At 45.7% G+C, this 14,426-nt stretch overlaps 1 protein-coding gene across 1 annotated transcript in view; it reads left to right on the top strand.

Annotated features, from left to right (window-relative positions):
• si:ch211-51h4.2 (uncharacterized) overlaps positions 1-14,426 on the top strand; it is a 111,350-nt gene that overhangs the window by 11,801 nt on the left and 85,123 nt on the right. Inside the window, exon 6 of the mRNA XM_066648237.1 lies at positions 11,673-11,808. Within this exon, the coding sequence (XP_066504334.1) occupies positions 11,673-11,808 (136 nt within the window). The remainder of the gene's footprint in view (positions 1-11,672; positions 11,809-14,426) is intronic.

Genomic DNA, 14,426 nt, shown 5'->3' with positions numbered 1-14,426 from the left:
GAAGGTGGGGGTTTGTGAACGTCATCCACCATCGCAGCTATTACCGGACCAACGGACAGCTTCTCCAGCGCCAGGCACCGATCCATCTGATGTGCGGCCTGACAGCAGGATATCATTTAAGAAGAGCCTAGGAAGCAGAGAGGCTGAAAATGATAATTAGTGGGATCAGGCAGGACTATCGGTACTTTCAGCCCCCCCCCAAGAGAAGGAGCACCTGTTTAATCAGTTTGGAAGCAGAGTTGGTTACAGAGTTAACTGAGAACGACCTCCGTTCTTAAAGGACTACATGAAAGATTAGCGAGTCTGTAGAGTCTGGCTCTGTTCTGAGGTAGACTAAACTTCTAGCGAGCGACTGTTTGATCCTGTACGAACAACCCTTTCTTCTTTGATCAGTGTGCTCGCAACAGCAACAAAAACACACAACTGCACTTGTCGTCTTTGACAGACTGACTTTGGAAAGGCTTACGGGGATGATCCAAGGTAGCTCATGTGTGGTGGCAGATGACGAACCCAGAACATCAAAGCGGTGCCTTATTCGGCTCATTTTAGCTTCACTTACAACCCCTCCCCCAAAACACCGTCCTAATATCTGTCATTAGCGTTTCTGTCTGTTGGGCAGTTTTCATGCACCGTGGCTAGCCTTGGATCACAGTGCAAAATGCAGCAACATCATAATTGTAATTCACTGCCAAATAATGCCCGGTGTCCACACGTATGAATAATTCACCCTGACAGTTTGATGGCCCGTCGCCTTAGTCCATATTTAAGTATGACTGTATGTGCTGACATGTTAATTGAATACAAAGTATTCAGCGCACACATGGCAGCAATAAATCAGCTCGCAGTGTGTTCTCACAGTTAGAGTTTTCCAGCCACCGTGAGTCAAAAGCAGTTATTTGGAGGCACTATGGACACTATGTCAATATAATGCAGTGGAACACAGCGCTAACCGAGTGAATCAAAGCTACACCGTGGTGCCATGTATTGTTAGCATTCAGCTGAACTCTTTGATTGGTAACAAGGTGTCAGGTTTCCATAAATAAAGCTTCTAGTCTTGTCAAAGCAGCTTGCATGAGCTGTTAACAGTGCCGTCAAAGCTTAACGCCGCCGCGTTTTTGCACGCTCTGGAACCGCGCAAATAGAACACCTTGTGATTCATCATTACATTGCATAAAGTTTCCAGATACTTCCTACTGCTACTTTCAAAGCGGGTGTATTGTTTAGCAGCGTGAACGTCAAAGCGTCTTTTTGGTTCAAGGGAACGGAATCCGCATTACAGCTTTGCTTCAGAAGAGTTCAGCGAAAGATGGCCTTGGCACTTCATTTGTTAGCGAGTTTGCAGATCAGCAGTTGGGTGCAGTTTGAAGCCACGTGCAGAATTAACTGGGATAGTATCGTTCAGAAAAGTGCGAGCACTTAGCATATTCTTCTCTACGCTTAATGAATGACTTCAAGTGTGAAAGAGTCAGCATTCCATCAAGGAAATCATTTTGGAAGGATAAGCAATTTTTTTCCCTAGCGAGTGTGACTATGGCAAATGAGCAATTTGCGGGACTCTTTATTCAAAAACAGGACGGCTGAGTCAACATGAATGCATTATTTTATTTTCTTCCTCCGTGATTGTTATTTCACCCTCAGCTTCCGTCTCGTAGCCTGGAAGTCGGGAACATCCTGATCCGAGGTATAATTTGTGCCCGTGTGAAACAAAACCGTGCTTTCAGCTAATTTACCGCGTTGAAGTCGGTGCTACATTATCAACAAACCAAAGACATTCAAATCTAAAGGCTGTATCTATCCGTGGTGCTCTGTTTGCAGCTTTGCCAAGCTGCAGGAGCGAATAGACTTTGACTGGCGTCTGCAATGTCAGAGATATCCCTCTGTATCCCACTAAATCCTCATCAGGCCGCCTTGTTCTTTGGCGCTTTATGCCTTTACCGAGCGACCAAGGTGCCTTTCATGCCGCCCAGTCTATTATACTCGTAAAATCCTTGAAATTGATAACCTATCTGCATTAATGCACTTTTAAATAAAACGCTAATGCTAAAGATTTGCTTTATTACCGTCGCTCGAGTGTGCCGGCCACTATTTTCTGTTTTTAGAGCCCCCCGCTTAATTTATATGCCAGGTTGACAGTGTCATCAGATATCTTTTGCAATGGCCCGATATTCTATGATTCAATTAGGTGTTCACGCTCCGGCTGCACAGGTCGCCTTGTTGGAGTTTGATAAGAAGCCCATTAAAAAGAAGGATGTCTCTGAGCAGCAAATGTGCATCTGCTATCTGCTAAGTATTGTAAGAGTGAGTGCAGGTTCCAGAAAATGTGATATACAGCAGATATTCATTCATCACAGGAGGACTGTGCAAACAGCATTAGAAAGAGATTTCTTTTTTGGTGCAAAGCACACCATTTACTGAGGCATTAGTTGCAAGCAGAGCAATTACCTGCCGGCCCGGGTTTCACATTTGAAGGAGATGTGAAAAGTGGGTAGCGTGAACATGCCATGCGAGGCTCGTTTTTGTAATCACAACCTGCTGAGATAAAAAAGAATTAATTACCGCGCTGAGAATTTCCGTGCTCCGTTCCCCGAACGCGCATTGAATTAGTCATATCTACATATTGTTGATATACTGTGCGTTTTTTAATACTCCATCCTTACGTGCTGCCATTTACTCTAGGTGAAAAGTCTTCATCCTGAATTGATTTTGCCCGTTAAATCCACTTCTGACAGTGTCAATGAAGGGGTGGGGATGAAGTTAAAGGATTTGAAACCCTGAGAAAACTAATGGAAAATATGTAGGAGAATAGGAAAGAAAAAAAAAAAGGGTTTCGTGTGTTTGAATAGAATATTAAAGCAGATTTCAGAAGCTGTAGTATCATGAAATGCATTCGTATCGGGCTTTTTATAGGCATGCGTCATTATTCTGTTCACGTATTCATATATATGAAGATTTTACAAGCTCGAGGATGTAGCAGGGAAATAACAAAGAGCCTGTACATAAAAACCAGCAGGGTTTTAATCACCAACCAAGACACTAGCACACATACAAAGGAACGTGTTGATAATTCTTTCTTCTCTTTTGTCAATTTGATTTAGCCATCTCTTAAATTTAGTGTAATGAGATACACTGGAGGACGAGGGGAAAGTGACTACTTGAGAACAAATGTCCAAAAAGAAATGATATAAACCCAACTAGCTCACAACACAAGGAAAGAAAAACATAATGTACGTACTTAACAAAGTTCTATGCTCCGTTATTAAGGACTGTAATGTTCACGTAGGTCTCATTAATAATAATAATAATATGTATTATAAAGCTAAGGCTAAAGGAATATATTTAAGTTAATACTGTTAATTCGTTTCGCAGTCACAAGGCTCCAGGGACTTGGAGGTTGTGGGTTCAATTCCCGCTCCGGGTGACTGTCTGTGAGGAGTGGTGTGTTCACCCTGTGTCTGTGTGGGTTTCCTCCAGGTGACTGTGAGGAGTGTGGTGTGTTCTCCCTGTGTCTGCGTGGGTTTCCTCCGGGTGACTGTCTGTGAAGAGTGTGGTGTGTTCTCCCTGTGTCCGTGTGGGTTTCTTCCGGGTGACTGTCTGTGAGGAGTGTGGTGTGTTCTCCCTGTGTCTGCGTGGGTTTCCTCCAGGTGACTGTCTGTGAGGAGTGTGGTGTGTTCTCCCTGTGTCTGCGTGGGTTTCCTCCAGGTGCTCCGTTTTCCTCCCACAGTCCAAAAACACATGTTGGTAGGTGGATTGGCGACTCAAAAAAAAAAAGTGTTCGTAGGTGTGAGTGTGTGAGCGAATGTGTGTGTGTGTGTGTGTGTGTGTGTGTGTGTGTGTGTGTGTGTGTGTGTGTGTGTTGCCTTGTGAAGGACTGGCGCTCCCTCCAGGGTGTATTCCCACCTTGCGCCCAATGATTCCAGGTAGGCTCTGGACCCACCGCGACCCTGAACTGGATAAGGGTTACAGATAAATGAATGAATGAATGAATGTTAATTCGTGCAATAGCTGGAATATAGCCATTATCCTGCTGTGTCTGATTCACTCGTACCAGCACAACACACACTAACCTCCACCATGTCAATCACTGCAGCACTGAGAACGAACCCCCTTGAAAATCATAACTGCTCTGTGGTGGTCCTCTGGAGGTCCTGACCATTGAAGAGCAGGGTGTAATGGGACAAACGAAGTATGCAGAGCAACACACAGACTACAGTTTGTAATTGTAGAACTACAAAGTTCTCCTGTGTGGTTAATGGGGCTGAGAGAATAGATAGCGACTGTAGAAACGAGGAGGTGGTCAAAATGTTATATCTGATCTGTGTAAGTGCTCTGGTTTTCTGAACTGGACATAAACCTCCAGTTTTCCTCATGTGAGATGTGCCGTTATCCACTTTACTCTCTATTTGAGTGGGATGAAGCAACATTTCTGTTCACTAAAGTGGGCTACAGTAAATTTAAGGAGTTTAAAGCAACCCTTCACTATTGTCTTCCTGTGCATCACTTACAGGTGCACCAACGAAACACCCGACCACGTAATCTGCATCCACCTTAAAACGAGCACCTTAAAAGAACTCTGATGTGAATTACTCGTGTTTGTACAACATAGGTTCATTAAAAAAGCCTTAAAGATATTAATAACTTAACATTAATTGAATCTGACAGCTGTTGAGATCTTAGACTTTCTCTTTTTTGAGCACAAAAGACAAAAAGAGAGGCTTTGGATGCTGGAAGAGGGACAAAAATGCTGATGCAAGGTATAGCGTATACAGCAAAGCCCTTAACTTCATGTATCTATCATACTTTATTACGAAACTGCAGATGGATGATGATGTGGAGTCTTTTCATGCCACATATTCAGCTCTTTGATGAATGTGGAGCTCCTGGTGATTGTCACAGAATATCTGAACATTGTCAGTCAGGTGCACCCTCCCTGGCTTCATTTGCAAATGTAATTTTCAGGAGGAAACTGTTTTCCGCAGGATAATGCGACACGCCACTATGCCAAGATTAATTAACAGGGAATTTGGTTTAATGCAGTCACCAGATGCCAGTCCAGGATAAACATTTGGGGTGAGATCAAACAAGCTCTTTCAGTTGCACGAATTAAAGGTCCCATGTTTTTTTTTTCCCCAAAATTTACTGTTTAGTTCTTACTAATAATTAATGTTACTGGTTTTTTAATATCACATTTGAACAACAAAATATACACCTATTCTCACTATTAAAGCAATAAAGAAGAGTTTGGAAAATGGCCAAATGAATTATACCTGTGTTTTATATACGGCGGAACAGTGGCGCAGTCACACAGCTCCAGGGACCTGGAGGTTGTGGGTTCGATTCCCACTCCCTGTGTCTGCATGGGTTTCCTCCGGGTGACTGTCTGTGAGGAGTGTGGTGTGTTCTCCCTGTGTCTGTGTGGGTTTCCTCCGGGTGACTGTCTGAGAAGTGTGGTGTTCTCCCTGTGTCCGCGTGCGTTTCCTCCGGGTGACTGTCTGTGAGGAGTGTGGTGTGTTCTCCCTGTGTCTGCGTGGGTTTCCTCCGGGTGACTGTCTGTGAGGAGTGCGGTGTGTTCTCCCCGTGTCCGTGTGGGTTTCCTCCGGGTGACTGTCTGTGAGGAGTGCGGTGTGTTCTCCCCGTGTCCGTGTGGGTTTCCTCTGGGTGCTCCGGTTTCCTCCCACAGTCCAAAAACACACGTTGGTAGGTGGATTGGCAACTCAAAAGTGTTCGTAGGTGTGTGTGTGTGAGTGAATGTTTGTGTGTGTGTCTGTGTTGCCCTGTGAAGGACTGGCGCCCCCTCCAGGGTGTATTCCCGCCTTGTACTCAATGATTCCAGGTAGGCTCTGGACCCACCGCGACCCTGAATTGGATAAGCGGGAATGGAACCCTGGAGCTGTGTGACAGCGACACTACCTGCTGCGCGAGTGTGTGTATATATATGTATATACTCACACACACACATATTTAAGGCTGTTCTGAGGGTGCAGTATAAGGAGGTAGCTTTAAAGTCTGTGTGAAAAATTACTACCATTTTTATTCTCTTCTTCTAGAGAACAATTCTCCAGCACATTCAGTACTTATTAACTGGAACTCCTCGACGCTGCCAGACGTAGACTTTTCCTTTGAATTAAATCTCTATTTGTAAAATTTCTATAATGCACTGTTCAGATCAATTCAGCGATGTTTTATTTCCTTCTTGTTTCTTAGAACATTTCATTCAGGAACTCGTTGGTTCTCCAAAGTCAGTGAAGAAAAAACAAAATCTGGAACAAAAGGTTGGGAATGACGAAAGCTTGACGTGGGAGACTTTGTGGATGCAATGACAGTGTGTCTTCCCATAGGGTGTATCAACCGTGATTATTTATCCTGCGTCTGTGTGGAAGCTAGACACCCTTCACGTTCTCCCTTAAGGCTCGATGTCAAGCCGCATTTGAGTAGAGAAGCGACAAGCACTCAAATATCATCATGCTCTTTTTGGTATGGCTTGCACTTTGCAGGGTGTGTGTTGCACCAGTTTTGGGAAATAGTAGAACAATTATAGAGCTGTATGACTGAGAGATGAACCTTAAGAGGACTGAGTCATGTTGCTGAGAACAGCTGGCCTTGACTTCACCGAGTAAAACAGGAAATAAACTGCAGTAAACAACCGGATTGAAAAGAAATGGCAGGAATGTACACGTCACATATATCCACCTGTTTGACCCAGTGCCCTTCAGCTCTGCCCATCCGCACGTATGTTATAAAGAGTTTCAGATCATACCGCTGATCTCGGAACAGGAGTCATTTACATGTGAGTGTAGAGGCACATTCATTCATTCATTCATTCATTGTCTGTAACTGCTTATCCAATTCAGGGTCGCGGTGAGTCCAGAGCCTACCTGGAATCATTGGGCGCAAGGTGGGAATACACCCTGGAGGGGGCGCCAGCCCTTCACAGGGCAACACAGACACACACACACATTCACTCACACACTCACACCTACGGACACTTTGGAGTCACCAATCCACCTACCAACGTGTGTTTTTGGACCGTGGGAGGAAACCGGAGCACCCGGAGGAAACCCACGCGGACACAGGGAGAACACACCACACTCCTCACAGACAGTCACCCGGAGGAAACCCACACAGAGACGGGGAGAACACACCACACTCCTCACAGACAGTCACCCGGAGGAAACCCACACAGACACGGGGAGAACACACCACACTCCTCACAGACAGTCACCCGGAGGAAACCCACACGGACACAGGGAGAACACACCACACTCCTCACAGACAGTCACCTGGAGGAAACCCACGCGGACACAGGGAGAACACCACACTCCTTACAGACAGTCACTCGGAGGAAACCCACGCAGACACAGGGAGAACACACCACACTCCTCACAGACAGTCACCCGGAGGAAACCCACGCAGACACAGGGAGAACACACCACACTCCTCACAGACAGTCACCCGGAGGAAACCCACGCAGACACAGGGAGAACACACCACACTCCTCACAGACAGTCACCCGGAGGAAACCCACGCAGACACAGAGAGAACACACTCCTCACAGACAGTCACCCGGAGGAAACCCATGCGGACACGGGGAGAACACACCACACTCCTCACAGACAGTCACCCGGAGGAAACCCACGCAGACACAGGGAGAACACACCACACTCCTCACAGACAGTCACCCGGAGGAAACCCACGCAGACACAGGGAGAACACACCACACTCCTCACAGACAGTCACCCGGAGGAAACCCACGTAGACACAGGGAGAACACACCACACTCCTCACAGACAGTCACCCGGAGGAAACCCACGCAGACACAGAGAGAACACACCACACTCCTCACAGACAATCACCCGGAGGAAACCCACGCGGACACGGGGAGAACACACCAACTCTGCAGAGGCACAGTAACTAATAATATACCCCAATTATCATTGACCATAAACATACAGGTGCTGTTTATATTAATAGAGTGTAGTCCATCCATTGCTCTGCATCATTTGTGATCCCGCCTTCGTCCTGTTCTTCAATGGACCACCACAGAGCTACAGAGGTGTTGTTCGGGTGTTTTGGGTCATCACCCTTTTTTTTCAAACCAAAATCATATACATGAAAGTTATCCAAGATAAAACTAGACTCGGTGAAAATGTGGGACTTCCCAAACAACACAAACATGATCAGATCCTTGACTCTTTGAACTGAATCTATAAAATGAAAGTAGTCCAATAACAGTTCAATAAATGAGCGTAGAAATCGAGCCATGTTTGTCTTCATTTGCAGTTCAGGCTTTCCCAGCCAGGTAGTTGGCAGCTGAGTGATGGGCTTCTCTCTGCTGAGACTTTGGTTTAACCTCTTTCTTTAATTACCCATTAGTGACAAATGTTCAGCGAGGCAGTACCTGGCAGCCGGCGGTGCCGTGCTTGCTTCCCGATTTCCTGAAACCGAAGTTTGCTTCTCAGAGCTTTTTCTGTTGCGTGGTTTTGGCTCTGCATTTTATTACAGAGTTAAAAACAGCAAACTTTATTGTTCTCTGAGAGCAATAAATAAGATGGAAATGAAGCTAACATCTTGCTTCTTAAATAAGCAAAATATCTATCGCTTTAAATGTTCCAATGAAGATGGAGTGGGCTTATTAATAACAGCTAATAACACCTCTCTTTCGGTCCAGATGTTTTGTCAGACAGCTCTGAGCAATGGCTCTTCGTCAGAACCGCGAGACAATGCGTCCAAAGGAAAAAGACTTTGGCCGACTGCCATTCTAATTGTTATTTAATGGGGGTGGACCTCTGACCATGTTGGCAACAGTGATGAGGCTTATCGTTATGCCTCTTCTGCCTCAGCACCACGAGCGAGCTTAACGAAGCTTACGGCGTTATATCACGAGTCCGTGCCGCTTTCTCTCCTCGTCTCGCCTCCTCAAAGTGAGAAATGCTACGACAGGTGTTGAGATCGAGCGGCTCTTCGTCGTAATTACTTGGCTGTCCGTTTTTTTTACGAGCAGATGGGTCCGTCTCAGAAATTAATGATGTAGCCTTCTTTCCCTGTCGCCTATTCCCCTGTCATTCTTATGTCTGAGGTACAGTAGTCCTAATGTAAAAATAAAAAAATAAAAAATAAAACCCCCATCAACATCCAGTCTGATTGCTGTGGCAGAGAATCATTACAGAGACCGGTGGCTGACTGACACAAGTGATTTGGAAAGTTATTCGTCATTTTAATGAAAGGTACAACCTAGAATGCCATTAGGAATTAAGCTGTGGGCCTCCCGCCTCCGGAACGCTGCTCCTTGACTCTGTTTTCTCGGATGAAGTTCGAAGGATATGCAGATGAACAGTTTTTGGTGGATGCTCCTCCCCCCACCCCCCCCCCCCTCCATCATCACTCCACGCCTAAATATAAACATATTGATTGCACTTGTGTCAGCCAAATTATTTTTAACATCTGTTCCACGTCGGTGCTTATTTTTTCCCTCCTGAGATCCTGGCAGAAAGGTGATTGTGCTCCTAATACAGGGCGCTCGGCATTTATTATTCTGAGAAAAACCATTTGTCATTTTCCTGTTAGATTTCAATCAGCCTGGTCCTCAGCGCCAATTTGGGAGTTGTTGTTGTTGTTGTTGGTCCTCTGTTTCCTCACACACCGCCCCTCCCCTTATTTTTCTCATAACGTATGAGTTATTTTTGCTGGTGAAGTGTTTACTGTTTAGGCCTTGAGCAATGTGAGAGTGGGTGAGCTACAGAACGCTTGTTCCACCGCAGAGAATTCATACACTGCGACCTGCACTTAACACGGCTGTTTCATACCCACCTCCCGACACGTCTTCACATTGTTCTTACAGTTGTATTATCACAACATGGCCGCCGTCGGTACTGGGACTTGCTGAGTGCTTTATTATTGTTATTGTAGAGCTTTACAAATATTACTGAACTTCCTGATGATGTTTAAAATTATTGTGATTGCTTAATTGCGAATCAAGTGCGTCTCTGGCTGTTAAAATTATACACTCCATGCGCCGCTCCACTTCTGACTCAAATCTGCTGCCGTGGGCCTTAAGTAAAGGTACTTAAACCATTTGAGGGTCCACACCGTCGACCAGAGAGGTGGCACCCCACTGAGGGTTTAGCCTGCTGCACTGGGTCGGTAAGGGGTATTTAAATGGTGTGACACGCCCCCTAGTGAGGTGTGAAATTATTGCAAGGGGTTTGTTGTGCGTTTTTATGTTGATACTCTGACATATATTTATTTCTCACTAATACAATCAGGCTGCTTTATTTTATTTTTATAAAACCGTGTCGACATTAGCATCAGGAGCTAATGCAGCATCATGGAGTTTAGGTTGTTATGGACCCCTGGATGAGGGGAGAAAGACCCCACCCCTCAGATCAGAAGCGTGTGTTTTGTTTATATGAGAAGCAAAGAGGTGGAGCTCTCGTTGTTGTGTGCTACTGTTTATTTTGTTAGCCTGTTAAAAATACACAATAAAAGTCCTGGACAAATGGGATGATATTTGTTTGTTTGTTTGTTTAAATATACACCCTGAGGTAGTTTAAGTGTTATGTACATATTAACAGTCATGTTTGTTTTAGTTGAGGAGGCGGGGTTTATGTTAATAACACCATGCACATGGCTACTTTCAGAAACATTCATTCATTCATTCATTTATTATCTGTAACCCTTATCCAATTCAGGGTCGCCGTGTGTCCAGAGCCTACCTGGAATCACTGGGCGCAAGGCGGGACTATACCCTGGAGGGGGCGCCAGTCCTTCACAGGGCAACACAGACACACACACATTCACTCACACACTCACACCTACAGACACTTTTGAGTCACCAATCCACCTACCAACGTGTGTTTTTGGACTGTGGGAGGAAACCGGAGCATCCGGAGGAAACCCACGCAGACACAGGGAGAACACACCACACTCCTCACAGACAGTCACCTAGAGGAAACCCACGCAGACACAGGGAGAACACACCACACTCTTCACAGACAGTCACCTGGAGCGGGAATCGAACCCACAACCTCCAGGCCCCTGGAGCTGTGTGACTGCGACACTACCTGCTGCGCCACCGTGCTGCCCACTTTCAGAAACAAACCTTCTAATTCCGTTTTAATCTCATCCAAGAACAAACCCTGCCCTGTACTCTGGGTTTACTTGGATTTGCACCATGAATTCACAATGATTTCTGCGTCTCCTGGAAGGTTACCGGGGTAGATGCAAGGTTTTGCTCTGACACAGGTTAGCACAAGCCTCCTGTAACTCCACTCCACTGCAGTGTGGAAGAGAGTGCAGGAGTATGAATTATTCCCGCTGCTCCTGGTACAGCTCCTTCCCTTATCACTGTCTATATTCATCTCTCCTCGCTGTGTTCTCTCCATTCCTTACACTTATGCCCCCTCCAATTCATTATTTACCACATAAAAAGTGGCGCCGTTGCGAGGACGTGGCTGCGGCGCTGGATGAAGAGTGATGCGCGAGGCTGAGGGATGGCCCCACTCATCCGCGGCATGTGCAAGGGCCAGATTGAGCTGTTTCGGTCACTGACCCATCCATTCTGCACGCTTATTGTCTGAAATGTATCTGTCACCAGAAACGGCTGTCAGGAGGAGACTGGGAAAAAAAAAGGAAGCAGCATCTTTTCAGGCTGAGCTCTTTGCTCTTTGTTGTTTCAGATGCAGGTCTGCTCCAGACGGATGTCACAGCACTGAAGCTGCAGGACGAACTGCAGCCAAACCTGCACATGCTGGGCGCGTTTTTCCTGAGCAAACGCTGCAGCCGGGCGTTCGATATCGTACTGCTATCTCAGTTGTAAGTTGTTTTTTTATGTTTATTGCAAAACACCTCAGAAACCACATCTGTGACTCACTCACTCACTGACTCACACATCTCTTGTAGTAGGCTGAGGGTTCCCCACAAGAGGGAGCTGTTAGAACCTTATTAGGTTCTGTGTAACACTCACTCACTCACTCACACATCTCTTGTAGTAGGCTGAAGGTTCCCCACAAGAGGGAGCTGTTAGAACCTTATTAGGTTCTGTGTAACACTCACTCACTGACTCACACATCTCTTGTAGTAGGCTGAGGGTTCCCCACAAGAGGGAGCTGTTAGAACCTTATTAGGTTCTGTGTAACACTCACTCACTCACTCACACATCTCTTGTAGTAGGCTGAGGGTTAACCACAAGAGGGAGCTGTTAGAACCTTATTAGGTTCTGTGTAATACTCACTCACTCACTCACTCACACATCTCTTGTAGTAGGCTGAAGGTTCCCCACAAGAGGGAGCTGTTAGAACCTTATTAGGTTCTGTGTAATACTCACTCACTCACTCACTCACACATCTCTGGTAGTAGGCTGAAGGTTCCCCACAAGAGGGAGCTGTTAGAACCTTATTAGGTTCTGTGTAATACTCACTCACTCACTCACTCATACATCTCTTGTAGTAGGCTGAAGGTTCCCCACAAGAGGGAGCTGTTAGAACCTTATTAGGTTCTGTGTAATACTTACTCACTCACTCACTCACACATCTCTTGTAGTAGGCTGAAGGTTCCCCACAAGAGGGAGCTGTTAGAACCTTATTAGGTTCTGTGTAATACTCACTCACTCACTCACACATCTCTTGTAGTAGGCTGAAGGTTCCCCACAAGAGGGAGCTGTTAGAACCTTATTAGGTTCTGTGTAATACTTACTCACTCACTCACTCACACATCTCTTGTAGTAGGCTGAAGGTTCCCCACAAGAGGGAGCTGTTAGAACCTTATTAGGTTCTGTGTAATACTTACTCACTCACTCACTCACTCACACATCTCTTGTAGTAGGCTGAAGGTTCCCCACAAGAGGGAGCTGTTAGAACCTTATTAGGTTCTGTGTAACACTCACTCACTCACTCACACATCTCTTGTAGTAGGCTGAGGGCTAACCACAAGAGGGAGCTGTTAGAACCTTATTAGGTTCTGTGTAACACTCACTCACTCACACACTCACTCACACATCTCTTGTAGTAGGCTGAGGGTTAACCACAAGAGGGAGCTGTTAGAACCTTATTAGGTTCTGTGTAACACTCACTCACTCACACATCTCTTGTAGTAGGCTGAAGGTTCCCCACAAGAGGGAGCTGTTAGAACCTTATTAGGTTCTGTGTAACACTCACTCACTCATTCACACATCTCTTGTAGTAGGCTGAAGGTTCCCCACAAGAGGGAGCTGTAAGAACCTTATTAGGTTCTGTGTAACACTCACTCACTCACACACTCACTCACACATCTCTTGTAGTAGGCTGAGGGTTAACCACAAGAGGGAGCTGTTAGAACCTTATTAGGTTCTGTGTAACACTCACTCACTCACACATCTCTTGTAGTAGGCTGAAGGTTCCCCACAAGAGGGAGCTGTAAGAACCTTATTAGGTTCTGTGTAACACTCACTCACTCATTCACACATCTCTTGTAGTAGGCTGAAGGTTCCCCACAAGAGGGAGCTGTTAGAACCTTATTAGGTTCTGTGTAACACTCACTCACTCACACATCTCTTGTAGTAGGCTGAAGGTTCCCCACAAGAGGGAGCTGTTAGAACCTTATTAGGTTCTGTGTAACACTCACTCACTCATTCACACATCTCTTGTAGTAGGCTGAAGGTTCACCACAAGAGGGAGCTGTTAGAACCTTATTAGGTTCTGTGTAACACTCACTCACTCACACACTCACACATCTCTTGTAGTAGGCTGAAGGTTCCCCACAAGTGGGAGCTGTTAGAACCTTATTAGGTTCTGTGTAATACTCACTCACTCACTCACTCACACATCTCTTGTAGTAGGCTGAAGGTTCCCCACAAGAGGGAGCTGTTAGAACCTTATTAGGTTCTGTGTAATACTTACTCACTCACTCACTCACACATCTCTTGTAGTAGGCTGAAGGTTCCCCACAAGAGGGAGCTGTTATAACCTTATTAGGTTCTGTGTAATACTCACTCACTCACTCACTCACACATCTCTTGTAGTAGGCTGAAGGTTCCCCACAAGAGGGAGCTGTTAGAACCTTATTAGGTTCTGTGTAATACTTACTCACTCACTCACTCACACATCTCTTGTAGTAGGCTGAAGGTTCCCCACAAGAGGGAGCTGTTAGAACCTTATTAGGTTCTGTGTAATACTTACTCACTCACTCACTCACACATCTCTTGTAGTAGGCTGAAGGTTCCCGACAAGAGGGAGCTGTTAGAACCTTATTAGGTTCTGTGTAACACTCACTCACTCACTCACACATCTCTTGTAGTAGGCTGAGGGCTAACCACAAGAGGGAGCTGTTAGAACCTTATTAGGTTCTGTGTAACACTCACTCACTCACACACTCACTCACACATCTCTTGTAGTAGGCTGAGGGTTAACCACAAGAGGGAGCTGTTAGAACCTTATTAGGTTCTGTGTAACACTCAC

Source organism: Hoplias malabaricus, chromosome 16 (genome assembly GCF_029633855.1).
Source record: "Hoplias malabaricus isolate fHopMal1 chromosome 16, fHopMal1.hap1, whole genome shotgun sequence".
Lineage (NCBI taxonomy): Eukaryota > Metazoa > Chordata > Actinopteri > Characiformes > Erythrinidae > Hoplias > Hoplias malabaricus.
Note: the sequence above shows the minus strand (reverse complement) of the source record. Positions and strands in the feature narration are given on the sequence as shown.